This window comes from Colobus angolensis, unplaced genomic scaffold (genome assembly GCF_000951035.1).
Source record: "Colobus angolensis palliatus isolate OR3802 unplaced genomic scaffold, Cang.pa_1.0 Scaffold601, whole genome shotgun sequence".
In the NCBI taxonomy this organism is placed as follows: domain Eukaryota; kingdom Metazoa; phylum Chordata; class Mammalia; order Primates; family Cercopithecidae; genus Colobus; species Colobus angolensis.
In genome coordinates, this window is record NW_012119611.1 from 403,802 (window position 1) to 419,503 (window position 15,702).

General features: G+C 36.2%; 1 protein-coding gene across 1 annotated transcript in view; it reads left to right on the forward strand.

Moving 5' to 3' along the window:
* The window catches only part of F8 (coagulation factor VIII, procoagulant component), a 200,315-nt gene that overhangs the window by 101,603 nt on the left and 83,010 nt on the right, over positions 1 to 15,702 (forward strand). Inside the window, exon 14 of the mRNA XM_011963208.1 lies at positions 11,356 to 14,461. Within this exon, the coding sequence (XP_011818598.1) occupies positions 11,356 to 14,461 (3,106 nt within the window). The remainder of the gene's footprint in view (positions 1 to 11,355; positions 14,462 to 15,702) is intronic.

Below are 15,702 nucleotides of genomic sequence, written 5' to 3' on the forward strand. Positions count from 1 at the left end.
TCACGCCTATAATCCCAGCACTTTGGGAGGCCGAGGCGAGCAGGTCACCTGAGGTCAGGAGTTTGAGACCAGACTGGCCAACATGGGAAAACCCTGTCTCTACTAAAATACAAAAAAAAGTAGCTTGGCGAGGTGGCAGGCACCTGTAATCCCAGCTACTCAGGAGGCTGAGGCAGGAGAATTGCTTGAGCCCAGGAGGCGGAGGTTGCAGTGAGCCGAGATCGTGCCACTGCACTCCAGCCTGGGCGACAAGAATGAGACTTTGTCTCTAAATAAATAAACAAATAAATAAATGCAAAAAGATTGTATACAAGGGTATATATGGCAGAACTACCTATAAAGGGACTAGTAAACACTTGGAGGAAATGTAAATGTCCAACAATAGGGGATTAGTTAAGTGTGGCTTGTCCATATTATAAGAATCCTATGAAGCCATTAAAAATGATTAAATGGAAGAATATCTGATGACATTGAAAATATTCACAACTAGGTGGAAAAACATATATACAATATAATAAACCTATTATAGAATGATATGTATAATATGGTTGTAATTGTCTAAAACAAAGAGAGAAAATGTGTGTGTGTTTGTGTAGGCAGAGAAAAATATTAGATATCAATAATTTGAGAAACATTTAAGCTACTTTGGTGATCACTTCTAAAGACAAATTAAAACTCTGTTTTATATTCTTTGATGGGAAATTTTAATATAGTATCATTGATTACAAAGCTCAAACTAAACAAAATGCCTAAGGAAGATTTCCTGTGTTTAATATGATAAAGTCTGGTCCCTTTTATTTGTTTATTTTATTGAAACCCCATACCCATTATGAAGTCACTCCCTATTTCCTCCTCTCCCAGCCCCTGGCAACTGCTGATCTACTTTCTGTCTGTAGATTTCTCTATTCTGGACATTTCATATAAATGGAATCATACAATATTTGCCCTCTGTATCTGATTTATTTCACTTAGCATATTGTTTTCAAGATTCATTCACACTGTAGCATGTATCAGTACATCATTCTTTTTATGGACGAATATTAGTCCATTGTATAGATAGACAACATTTTGCTTATCCACTCATCTATTGATGAATAGTTCGGTCATTTTCACCTTTTGGCTATTGTTAGTGATATTATGAAAATTCATGTACAAGTATTTGTTTAAACACTTGTTTTCAATTATTTGAGGTATGCACTCAGGAGTAGAATTTCTGAGTCATATGGCAATTCTATGTTTAACTTTTTCAGGAACTAACTGCCAGAATGTTTTTCACAACAGCTGCCCCTTTTTATGGTTGTATTGAAATGATATGTATGTAGGGGAGGTGGGTGGCTGCAAAATGAAGAGCAGGGCATTGTATGCAACAATGAGAAAATGGATTAGAAAAAACTATTTAGAGTTCTGCTTTTTTCTCTTCCCCCTTTTTGTTCTGGGATGATCATTGCCTGCCACTTCTCTACAAAACTTGTCAGCAAACTCTGAAAAATTTATCTCCTATGCAATTTTATATTCTTGGGAAAATACTAGAGGATGTACTCTACCAAGATGATAAAGCAAATCAATGAAAAGGAAAATCTTGGGATCCAGGATTCAGGGTATGCAACACAATAGACAGGCAAAGCGAATTCCCAGGAGGAGGGTCAATGAAGATCCCAGACTAACACCTGTGTAGCAGGCTTATTGAACAACCAGTCTATATGGGAGAAGCAAAACAAAGTCTAAAGGCGATGAAAATACAGGAGAAATTGAGCTGATTTGGCAGATGATAAGATAATTGTGTTGAAAGGAGTTTCATGGTTCTGTCAGTTTAAGGGTGAAGTAGTAATAAGTATACAGAAAAACTAGTAAAACAAAATATGAGCCAATTATTAACCCCAGTATAAACAAAATTTTACAAGAAAAATATTTAAGCATAGTACACTACATGGCTCATCCATGAACAAATGTTTACATAGTTATAATGATATGAATACCAGAAATTGATTTAACCAAAACTTGTGATATAATATTGAGAGAATGGGTGGAAGAGGTATATATATTTAACAATATTTCTCCTTTCTAAAAAAGCAAATCAAACCTTGTCTTCTGAGAATTATCTTAGAATATGAGCTGAGGGTATATTACTCTTTTAATATACTGTTAAGCACTATTTTTATATTTTATTTAGAATAATGTACATCTATATTAATAAATGAGATTAACTCCTTTGCCTTTTTGTGCCATTTTAATATTTTTAATATTAGAATTATACTAGCCTTGTACAGAAATCATAAGCATACCATTTTTTCTATGTTCCAAAACAGTTTAAATAATCCAGGAACCATGGATTTCTTGAAGGTTTGAGAAAACTTGCCCATAAGAATCATAATTTTGGCCAGGCATGGTGGCTCACACCTGTAATCCCAGCACTTTGGGAGGCCAAGGCGGGCGGATAACCTGAGGTCAGGAGTTCGAGACCAGCTTGACCAACATGGAGAAACTCAGTCTCTACTAAAAATACAAAATTATCTGGGCATGGTGGTGTGTGCCTGTAATCCCGGCTATTCGGGAGGCTGAGGCAGGAGAATCACTTGAACCCGGGAGGCAGAGGTTGCAGTGAGCTGATATCATGCCATTGCCCTCCAGCGTGGGCGACAAGAGCAAGACTCCATCTCAAAATAAAATAAAATAAAAATCCTAATTTTATGTCCTAGTGTACTTGAGGGTACAGTTGAGGCTTTCATTTGCACCATTCCACTGAACAAGTTCTTTTCAAGGAAGAAGTCAAAATTGACCTCTAACTTGCCAATTTCAACAATTCCCAAACCTTGACCTACCAGACCTCTCAGCATCAGTTGATGGAGTTGGTCACTTTCTTCTTGAAACTTTCTTCACTTGACTTCTAGAAAATCACTGTCTTTGGTTCAGTAAGAAGGGAGAACCAAAGACAGTGATTTTCTACATAAAAAATCCAATTAAGTTTTGTTTCTTCTATCAGTTAGAGTGATATGTTAATATCTCCTACTATATTGTGATTTTGTCTATCTAATTCTGTCAATTTTAAAATATATTTTGAGACTGTATTACTAGTATGTACAAATGTATAATTGTTACATCCTTTGGGGTATGCCCCTTTTGTCATTATAAAATCCTCCTCTTTAAATCTACTAATGTTCATCATCTTAAAATCTACTTTGTCTGATATTTTACATATGCTTTATTTTAGTTTGTGTATAGTATTTCTTTTTTCCTTACTTTTATTTGCAGTCTTTCCCCATTCTTATAGTTACATGCACCTCTTGTAAACAACAAATAATTGGTTTTTATTTTATTATCCAGTCTGATAATATTGATCTTTTAGTTGATGTAATTGATCCTTTACGCTCAGTGTATTTACTAATATATTTGGATTTAAATCTCACATCTTATTTGCTTTCTAGTTGTCCCACCTGTTTTATTATCGCTTTTCTCTGCTTTCTTTCCTTTGGAATTGAGTCTTTATTGTTATTTATTATAATTTTATTATTTCATTTTCACTCTATTCAGTTGTTAGTTTACATTCTTCTACTGTTTCATATGGGATATCTTAAAGGTTACAGCATGCATTCTTGACTTACTAAAGTCTAATTTAATTTGTTACCACTTCCCAGACAATGCAAAGACTTTCAAACAACATGACTCCATTTCTTACTCCGACCTTTTGTGCTCTTGTCATTTGTTTGAATTCTACATCTATTTTAAACCCCATAAGACATTATTATTGTTTTATGTAATCAATATCATTTATGTGTATGTGTATATATATATATATATATATATTTACACCTTTCATTTCTTTCATTCTTTTCTGCATTTCTTGCTTCCATCTATGATCATTTTCTTTTTGTCTGAAGAAACTTCTTTGGAACTTCCTTCAGTGTGGGTTGGCTGGTAAAAGTTCTCTGTCAGTTTTTGGTCAGAATGGGTCTTTATTTTGCCTAGATACAAGTCCTTGGTTGGATTTATGTATTGTGAATGTTTTCTCCCAGTCTGTGGTTTGTCTTTTCACTCCTTTAAGGGTGCATTATGGTTAATAGAAGTTCTTACATTTAATTAATTCTTATTTTTCAGTTTTTTATGGTTAGTGCCTTTTGTATTCTGTTTCAGAAATTTTTGCCTATCCTAAGAACATGATGCCATCCTTCTATATATTCTTTCTACATATTTTAAATATTTTCTTCTAGAAGTCTGATTGTTCTATTGTTCACAATTAAGTTTATGATTCATTTTTAATTAATTTTGATGGAGCGATGCAGATAAAAGTTCATTTTTCCATATGGATATTCAATTGCTTTAGCGCCAATTGTTGGAAAAAAATAATTTCCTCACTGAATGGCACTGTTGTCTTTGCCATGAATCTGATGACCATATCACTATAGCTTTGTTTCTGTACTCTATTTTAGGGGTAGGTTATGTTCCACAAGCCAAATTTGCAGCCTGTTTTTATATGACATTGAGCTAAGAATTTTTTTACATTTTTAAAGAATTGTCACACAAAACAAAAAAACAGCAAAAAAAAATAAGAATATGTATCATGGACCATATGTGTCTACAAACCTAAAATATTTACTATGTTGCTTTTCACAGAAAAAGTTTGCCAACCCTGATCTCTTATATTCCATTGACTTACTGGTCTGTCTTTGTACCAGTAACATATTATCTTATAGTAAGTTTTAATATTAGTATAATTCCTCCAACTTTGCTCTCTTTGATTTTTCTATAAACTTTAGAATCATCTTGTCAATTTTATCAACAAAAATATCTTCTGAGGTTTTGATAGGAATTACATTGACTCTATAGATCCATTTGGGGGAGCATACATCTTAACAATATTGAGCATTCCTGTCCATGAGCATAGTTTATTTATTTATTTATTTATTTAGATCTTTTAAATTTTCTCTTGGCAATATTTTTGTAAAATTTTATTGTACAGGTCTTGCACATTTTTGTAAAATTTATTCTTTCGTATTTAATGTTATTTTCTATTTCTTCTGGTATCAGTTTTTATCAGTTGTGTTTTTCTAGAAATATGTCCATTTCAACTAAGTTGTTTAATTTACTTGAAGTAAGTTATTTGTAATGTTCTTTTGTCATCCTTATAATGTCTGTGCTGATGTCTCCCTTTTCATACCTGATATTTTTATTTATATTTTAACTATTTTAAGTTTATCAGCTTTGTTATAGGTTCATCAAATTTACTAATCCTACCATAGGATCAAATTTTTGCTTTGTTCAGCAGGTCATGGAATTTAAAAAAATTTTTTTACTTTGTTTATTTTCTATGTTGAATTTTTATTTTTATTTTGCTTTTCATTTCATTTATTTCTGGTCTTTTGTTATTATTCCAATACTTTCTTTGGATTCAGTTTTCTTTTTCTTCTTGACTTCTTGAGATTAAAACTTGGTTCATCGATTTTCAACATTTCTTACTTTTTAAAAGTGCATACAAAGCTATAAATTTATCTTTATATACTGCTCTAACCTCATATCACAAATTTTGATGAGTCATATTTTTACTATCAGTGAATTTAAAATATTTTATAATTTTTACGTTATTTCTTGTTTTATTCACAGTTATTTTACAGTGTTTTAATTTCCCAACATATGGAGATTTTCTGGCTCTCTCTCTGTTGCTGATTTACTTGTTTTACTGTGATCACATAACATACTCTGTATTATCTCAATCGTTTGAAATTTGTTGAGACTTGCTGTATGCCCAGTAAATAATTTAATTTGATAAATGGCCCACTGCATTTGAAACAAATATGTCTCTGCTGTTGTTGGGTAGAGTGTCATATATTTGTCTATTATGTCAAGTTGCTTTATCATGTTTTTAAAATCCTTATAAACTTCCTGATATTTTGTCTGTTTCTTACAGACATGAAGGAAACTGTGACATCTCTATGATTGTTGAGTTTGTTATTTTGCTGTTTGTATTTGTTAGTAAGATGTTTCAAAATAAATAAGGCAAAATAAAATCAGGTGCTTACAAATTTAAGATTGTATTCTTATTAGATCAATTCTTTCATCTTTGTGAAATGTCCTTTTTGTCTGAAGTAGTACTTGTTGCCTTAAACGTCTGCATTGTCTAAAATTTATGCACCTGCACTATCATCTTTATTTTGGTTAATGTTTGTGTGGTATATGTTTCCCATTCTTTTCTTTTCAACCTATCTGTATCCTTATATTTACAGTGTGTCTTTTTGTTAACATTGTCTGTAGTGCAAGTCTGTTGGTTAATTAATTTTGTCAGGTTTTGCTTCTCGGAAAAGTCTTTATTTCTGTTTTTGAATTATATATTCACCTTGTATAGAATTCTGGGTTTGTGGTTGTTGTTTTTGTTTTATTACATTTTGTTTTATTGGTTTTCCCTCAGCACTTTAAAAATGCCACTCCATTGTTTCTGCTTGCATAGTTTTTCACAATAAGTTTGCTGTAATTCCCATTTGTGTTCAACTGTATATAATGTATCTTTTTAAAAAAATCTGGATGCCTTCAAGCTCTTTACTTTGATTTGTGTGTGTGTGTGTGTGTGTGTGTGTGTGTGTGTGTGTTCTACTTTGGCATTCTCTAGGCTTCTTCAATCTGTGATTTGGTATCTCATTAATTTTGAAAAATATTTATCATCTGTGTCTTCAAATATTGTTTCTAATTTTTTCTCTTCTTCTGGTATTGTATTTACATATGTTATACTGTTCAATTTGTCACACAGTTCTTGAGTGCGCTGTTCTAGTTTGTTTTCTCACTATTTTTCCTTCTAGTTGTTCAGTTTTGTTGACATTTACTGACCTATTTTTACTTCAATAATTGTTTCCTGGGTTGTTGACTTAACTGATGAACTCATAGATGGCATACAATTTATCTTTTTATTCTTGTGTCACTTGTGCTTTTGATATCACATCTAGGAAGGCTTTGCCTAGCCCAAGGCCACATTTACTTCCTCTTCTAAGAGTTTGACAGTTGTAGCTGTTACATATATGTCTATGATCTAGTTTGAATAAATTTTTGTGTATGGTGTGAAGAAGAGGTCTAACCTCTTTTTTATCTTTTGCATGTAAATATCGAGTTGTCCTGGCACCATTTGTTGAAAATATGATTATTTTCCCATTAAGTCATCTTGACACCCTCGTTGAAAATCAATGACCATAAATGTGAGAGTTTGTTTCTGAACTCTCCATTCTGTTCCATTGACCCATATGTCTTCTATAAATTCTTATAGCTAATTCTACATTAGACTTTGGTTTTCAGATGTGGTAATCTCATTAGATTATGGTGACATGTTTGGTTACAAGTTTTATCTTCTCCTTGGCAACACTTTTTTGATTACTGCTCTTCTTTTATTTGTTTTTGTTGTTCCTTTCTCTTTTTTTGAGACAAGGTCTCATTCTGTTGCCCAGGGTGGAGTAAGTGGTATCATCATGGCTCACTGTAGCCTCAATCTCCTGGGCTCAAGTGATCCTCCCACCTCAGCCTCCCACGTAGTGGGACTACAGGCATGCACCCTCATGCCAGGCTAACTTTTTTATATTTTGTAGAGACAGGGTCTTGCTTTGTTGCCTGGGCCGGTCTTGAACTCCTGGTCTCAAGCAATCCTCCAACCTCAGCTTCCCAAAGTACTGGGATTACCAGTATGAGCTACTGCACCTGGCCTTGTTGTTCCTTTCTTCCTTTTATCTTGGAGTATCTTGATCCTTTTTGCTTATTACTTATCATTAAGGTGAGTTTGTCCTAAATAAACTTTTTGCAGAAAGTTTATGTGGATATATTAATATCAATGAGGCATCAGGAGTGAGTTTTAGATTAGCAGGAATTCTCTTATGAAAGGTATTGATTGTATGTGTGAGTTTTCAGCCTTTACTTCTCTCTAGCCCATCAAGATCAAAGCTGCAGAGTTGTTTACATTTCAGAATTTCTTTCCTCCCCTCCCCACCTTACAAAACGGACTTTCACTGCAAAAATGGCTTGTCAGTGTGATTATTTGTTCTGGTCCCATCTTTCCTACCTTTTGAGACTTGTGTTGAAAGGAGTCCAGTAAAACCACCGATGCCAGCTTGTAGACCCTGATCCCATTGTTATAATGAATGACTGACTGTTTTTCATATCAAAGTGTCATACTTACACCTTGATAGAAGAAAGAAACAAGGCCAGGAGCAGTGGCGCATGCCTGTAATCCCAGCACTTTGGGAGGCTGAAGTAGGAGGAATAATTAGACTTTGATATAAAAAATGGGGAAGATATGGAGGTATAAGATATGAAGAAGTATGTCTTCTTGGACTTTTCTGAAATCTGCCAGCCATGAGCATCCACTCTTTGTATCTTTTGATACCCATTTTATATTAACTATACTTCTATTTTGTGGTTTCATGGCTTCAGATATCTTCCAGCTTAATTGTGCTCTGTCTTTAATTATTTGCAGCAATTTCTGAAAGGAGCAAGAAGAAAGACCAGACCTTTCTTTGCCATTTTAAACACTGGTCATCTTTTGAAACCCCATGAAAGGCACAGTGGGTGACCATCTACCTCAGGAGTGGGCAAACTATGGGCCTTGGGTAGTCTGGTCTCTTGTCTGTTTTTGTAAGGCTCTATTGGAACCCATACACACACAAACTGATCATCTCTTGTTTTGTGTTAAGTTTTCTTATAATTATACTTTTCTATTTCGTCTAGCTGAACTACCATTTCATCTTGTGTATGCCCTTTCCAGTCTTAAATTATAGAAGCTATGTCTTTGTGGTTTTAAATTATGGAAGCTGTGTCTTCTTGTGTTTTAGCATGGCAAGATATTTGTTCTTACTTTTCCTCTAGAATCTGCAGTGGATTACTTTCAAAAGTAGGTATTGCTTCTAAGTTTCCTGACTTCTGTTTCCTTCTCCCTGTTCTGTAGTATCTTTATAGATTGCATGTTTTCTCTTATCCTTAAACAAGGTACAAAAATGTTCTGATCAAGGTTTGCTAGCAGAGAGGATAAGTGGCATGCTCTTAGCTTAACTCTCTGTCTACTTAATGGATGTTGAATTCCCTTCTCAACTCAACAACTAGAAGAAAGGTTAAGATAAACTAACCCCAGTCCAATATCTAGTTTCTACTGGGCTTTTATATGTCTTCTATGGTGGCTTCTCTCCTCTTACTTCCTTTACTGTCTGTGCAGGATGTGATCAGCTGGGCTCTGTCTCTCTGAGTTGCTTTGGTAGTATTACTAGTTCCAAGATCAGATAATAGGTTACAGAATTAATTAGTTCAGTGAAAGCCCTGGTTTGATCACAGAGGCAGAGACTGAACTGTATTTGTAGTGCTGACTAGACCCCAAACTTGGCCAGGTAGCTTGTACCTGTGTCAAAAGTTGGAGGAGGAGATTGACAGCTGAGGTGTCTCCAAGGGAATTACAATTATTTTCATTTTCTTTGTGTCTGTAATTATGTCTCTTTTCTTAAATTTTGTATATATAAAATTTCTTAATTTTTGTTTGGCTATTTATTTTATTGACTTTTTCATCAAACAACCAACTCTTCTTTAAGCACTTGGATTGAAATGTATTAATTAATTATAATGTTTTAAATTTACCATTAGTCACACATACAATACAAAAAGATATTTTCATTACAAAATTTTAACCCAAGCAGTTAAAACTAAACTCCAGCTTGATCACCATTCCTAATACCAGGCCCTTCTCAGAGGGGAGGGTAAGTAAAAGTCCATTTTGGTAACTAGTTTAACCAGAATCTTTCATTGTTTCCCTGTTTTTCTTATAATGTCTTCCTTTGAATTATCCTCTTTTTTTCAAGAGTTCCATCATATGATGTATTCCTTTTTGCTTACAGATGGACCGCCTAGAGGCATGCATCCCCCTACTGCAGTCTGAGCTGGTTCTCTCTGGGCCTGAGGCTCAGTTATCAACTTGGGACTTTTATTTACCCTCCCTCAGGATAGGTACCTGGTTCTTGGATACCAGGTCTTTCTCTTGTTTGATATACTCCTTTATTTTGGTGGCAAACATTCCGTAATCACTTCCTGAGAATGGTGACATTTGAGGTAGATTTTCTGAGTCTTTATATGTTAGAATATGTTTTTATTCTCCTTTTCCACTTGATTGATAATTTGGCTGCACATAGAATGTAGGCATTCACAGGGCTTTTGGGAGCATCTTCCCTTGAGGAGAAGGTAGATACAGTTAAGATCTTCCCTGCAAAGACTGTGTGAAATGACAAGGCTGTTGAGGTACCCAACGGGTAGTTTGGTAAAGGTGTATCTTGTCTCTTACGTTTATGCATCTACTTTACCACCATGGAATTAGCCTATTATAATTTATTGCATTCCTTCACTCAGCTAATCTTGTTCACGGTAGAAATTTTATTTTTATTTTTATTTTTATTTTATTTTATTTTTTGAGACGGAGTCTCGCTGTCACCCAGGCTAGAGTACAGTGGCATGCAATCCGGGCTCACTGCAAGCTCCGCCTCTGGGTTCACGCCATTCTCCTGCCTCAGCCACCCAAGTAGCTGGGACTACAGGCATGCACCACCATGCCCGGCTAATTTTTTGTATTTTTAGTAGAGACAGGGTTTCACTGTGTTAGCCAGGATGGTCTCCATCTCCTGACCTCATGATCCACCCGCCTCAGCCTCCCAAAGTGCTGGGATTACAGGCGTGAGCCACCATGCCCAGCCATGGTAGAAATTACAATTGCTAGTATCATGGTAGAATTTTATATTAGCTGGATCCTAGACCTAAATGCTTCTTCCTTGTGCTTACGTATTCTGCAAGTAGGTGACGGTGGATGCTAGGTATTGTGTTATGTGATTTCATTGTATTATATGATGAGGTAGATACTATTAGCCTCATTTGCAAATTAGAAACCTATTGTTCAGAAAGCTTAAGTAACTTTCTCAGAGTCACATGGCTGGTGAATGGTAGAACTGGGATTTGAATCCAGGCAATCTGATGGATTCAAGAGGAACCTGTGCCACTATGTGATATAGCAATAACATCTAGCTAATATACTTTCCTGAATTAAATCACTGTCATATTCAGAGTTCTGTGTCACTATTAAGACCCTCCACTATTGTGTATATTAATTACATTTCCCCATTTTAATCCCAATATCTATTCATTTTTATCACAGTCTTTTCTTATGGTCACAAACAGGCATAGAACAACAGCAGCAATGCAAAAACCACTTTTATATTACATGTTCCAGGGATTTAACCCAATGACCTGTGATATAATGATACCAACTAGTATTTTTTTCATTTATCTGGGAATGGGAGAGAACCTCTACCAGAACGTTTTAGAATCTGTGTTATGAGTAACCAGAGTCTTATTCTTCCTCATCTCCAGGCCTATGGATTCTGGGGTGCCACAACTCAGACTTTCGGAACAGAGGCATGACCGCCTTACTGAAGGTTTCTAGTTGTGACAAGAACACTGGTGATTATTACGAGGACAGTTATGAAGATATTTCAACATACTTGCTGAGTAAAAACAATGCCATTGAGCCAAGAAGTTTCTCCCAGGATTCGAGACACCCTAGCCATAGGCAAAAGCAATTTAATGCCACCACAATTCCAGAAAATGACATAGAGAAGACTGACCCTTTGTTTGCACACAGAACACCAATGCCTAAAGTACAGAATGTCTCCTCTAGTGATTTGCTGATGCTCTTGCGACAGAGTCCTACTCCACATGGGCTATCCTTATCTGATCTCCAAGAAGCCGAATATGAGACTTTTTCTGATGATCCATCACCTGGAGCGATAGACACTAATAACAACCTGTCTAAAATGACACACCTCAGGCCACAGCCCCATCACAGTGGGGACATGGTATTTACCCCTGAGCCAGACCTCCAATTAAGATTAAATGAGAAACTGGGGACAACTGTAGCAACAGAGTTGAAGAAACTTGATTTTAAAGTTTCTAGTTCATCAAATAATCTGATTTCAACAATTCCATCAGACAATTTGGCAGCAGGTAATGATAATACAAGTTCCTTAGGACCCCCAAATATGCCAGTTCATTATGATAGTCAATTAGATACCACTCTATTTGGCAAAAGGTCATCTCCCCTTATTGAGTCTGGTGGACCTCTGAGTTTGAGTGAAGAAAATAATGATTCAAAGTTGTTAGAATCAGGTTTAATGAATAGCCAAGAAAGTTCATGGGGAAAAAATGTATGGTCAACAGAGAGTGGTAGGTTATTTAAAGAGAAAAGAGCTCATGGACCTGCTTTGTTGACTAAAGATAATGCCTTATTCAAAGTTAGCATCTCTTTGTTAAAGATAAACAAAACTTCCAATAATTCAGCAACTAATAGAAAGACTCACATTGATGGCCCATCATTATTAGTTGAGAATAGTCCATCAGTCTGGCAAAATATATTAGAAAGTGATACTGAGTTTCAAAAAGTGACACCTTTGATTCATGACAGAATGCTTACGGACAAAAATACTACAGCTTTGAGGCTAAATCATATGTCAAATAAAACTACTTCATCGAAAAACATGGAAATGGTCCAACAAAAAATAGAGGGCCCCATACTACCAGATGCAGAAAATCCAGATATGTCATTCTTTAAGATGCTATTCTTACCAGAATCAGCAAATTGGATACAAAGGACTCATAGAAAGAACTCCCTGAACTCTGGGCAAGGCCCCAGTCCAAAACTATTCATATCCTTAGGACCAGAAAACTCTGTGGAAGGTCAGAATTTCTTGTCTGAGAAAAATAAAGTGGTAGTAGGAAAGGGTGAACTTACAAAGGACGTAGGACTCAAAGAGATAGTTTTTCCAAGCAGCAGAAACCTATTTCTTACTAACTTGGATAATTTACATGAAAATAATACACACAATCAAGAAAAAAAAATTCAGGAAGAAATAGAAAGAAAGGAAACATTAATCCAAGATAATGTAGTTTTGCCTCAGATACATACAGTGACTGGCACTAAGAATTTCATGAAGAACCTTTTCTTACTGAGCACTAGGCAAAATGTAGAAGGTTCATATGAGGGGGCATATGCTCCAGTACTTCAAGATTTTAGGTCATTAAATGATTCAACAAATAGAACAAAGAAACACATGGCTCATTTCTCAAAAAAAGGGGAAGAAGAAAACTTGAAAGGTTTGGGAAATCAAACCAAGCAAATTGTAGAGAAATATCCACACACCACAAGGATATCTCCTAATCCAAGCCAGCAGAATTTTGTCACGCAACGTGGTAAGAGAGCTTTGAAACAATTCAGACTCCCACTAGAAGAAACAGAACTTGAAAAAAGGCTAATTGTGGAGGACACCTCAACCCAGTGGTCCAAAAACATAAAACATTTGACCCCAAGCACCCTCACACAGGTAGACTACAATGAGAAGGAGAAAGGAGCCATTACTCAGTCTCCCTTATCAGATTGTCTTACGAGGAGTCACAGCATCACTCAAGCAAATAGATCTCCATTACCCATTGCAAAGGTATCATCATTTCCATCTAGTAGACCTATAGATCTGACCACGGTCCTATTCCAAGACAACTTTTCTCATCTTCCAGCACCATCTTACAGAAAGAAAGATTCTGGGGTCCAAGAAAGCAATCATTTCTTACAAGGAGTCAAAAAAAATAACCTTTCTTTAGCTATTCTAACCTTGGAGATGATTGGTGATCAAAGAGAGGTTGGCTCCCTGGTGACAAGTGCCACAAATTCAGTCATGTACAAGAAAGTTGAGAACACTGTTTTCTTGAAACCAGGCTTGCCCAAAACATCTGGCAAAGTTGAATTGCTTCCAAAAGTTCACATTTATCAGAAGGACCTTTTCCCTACAGAAACTAGCAGTGGGTTTCCCGGCCATCTGGATCTCATGGAAGAGAGCCTTCTTCAGGAAACAGAGGGAGCGATTAAGTGGAAGGAAGCAAATAGACCTGGAAAAATTCCCTTTCTGAGAGGAGCAACAGAAAGCTCTGCAAAGACTCCTTCCAAGCTATTGGGTCCTCTTGCTTGGGATAACCATTATGGTGCTCGGATACCAAAAGAAGAGTGGAAATCCCAAGAGAAGTCACCAGAAAACACAGCTTTTAAGAAAAAGGATACCATTTTGCCCCTGAACCCTTGTGAAAGCAATCATACAATAGCAGCAATAAATGAGGAACAAAATGAGCCCCAAATAGAAGTCACCTGGGCAAAGCAAGGTGGGACTGAAAGGCTGTGCTCTCAAAACCCACCAGTCTTGAAACGTCATCAAAGGGAAATAACTCTTAATACTCTTCAGTCAGATCAAGAGGAAATTGACTATGATGATACCATCTCAGTTGAAATGAAGAAGGAAGATTTTGACATTTATGGTGAGGATGAAAATCAGAGCCCCCGCAGCTTTCAAAAGAAAACACGACACTATTTTATTGCTGCAGTGGAGCGGCTCTGGGATTATGGAATGACTAGTTCCCCACATGTTCTAAGAAACAGGTATGAATTCATTGGTTACTCCTTTGCTCTGCTCTTGTGACATTTGACTTTACCAGATGATGATACCAACAATGAGAGTTAGAGGGTGAAAAATCAAGGTGGCTTGAAACTCTTACTCTGGTGAGATAGAAGAGAGGTTTACAAGAGGGTAGAGGAATCAGGGTCAAGAAGGAGCAATGGGGAGCAGGAAGAAAGTCAACCTCACCTATCAACCTTATGAGCTGCAGGGGAGATCTTAGTCTCATCAGAGAACTTGAAGCGAGGCAGAAGAAGTGAGTTCATGTTAAAGAGGTTAAGGACTTGTGGAGGATTGGTTTTCATGATACTGGGGATCCAGAGGGCAAAGTAGGAGGATTTTATTTTTAGGTGAGTAGAGGGAGGTTGAGTGGTCAAGTAGCACAGAGAAATGTGGAATATAAACATAAGGAGAGTCAGTCAGCAAATATTTATGGAGCACCTGCTACATGCCAGACACTTTTGTACACATTGGAGTGCAGCACAGCAGGAGCTTATATTCTGTTGGAAAGAGCAAGAGACAAGTTAGTACCAAACTAAATAAGGTAATCTCAATGGTGTTATTCAGAAGATAGAATAGAATAATATGGTAGAGAGAATAATATGATAGAGTAATATGGTAGAGTGTTACATTAGCTGTGGTGGTCACAGAAATCATCTTTGAGGAGTTGAGACCTAAATGATGATAAGAGGCCAGCTGATGGAGCTCTGAGAGAAGACGTTTCCAGACAGAGGGAACAGAAAATGCAAAGGCCCTGAGAATGGAAAAAGTTTAGCATGTTTGAGGAACAAGAAGGGACGAGCATGACTTGTCACTTTCCCACCTTGCTTTCTAGCTCAACTAAGCCCTTATTGCTGCACAGCAACCATAGAATATTTCCCTAGTCCACTGACTTTCTCATTCTCCTGGACCTCGATCTTAGGATTTTCTGTGTTTTCCTTACATCTCAAACACCTTTTTTCCATTCTCCAATGCCCATATTCACTCCTAGCTGATGCTGTTCAATGAACCTCCATAGACTCCCAGCATCACATTTACTGGCATTTGTACCCATATACTCTGCCTGCACACTTATTACAATAAATAGAATATCTGTGCTCCTAAGGCCAGCCTCTCCAGTTTTGTACTTGATTCCCATCTCTTCTCCCTTCATAAAAAATGTTGCTCCAGCAATTTCTCCGTTTCTCCCTTACATCATCAATTTCTCTCTCCACTAGATTAATCT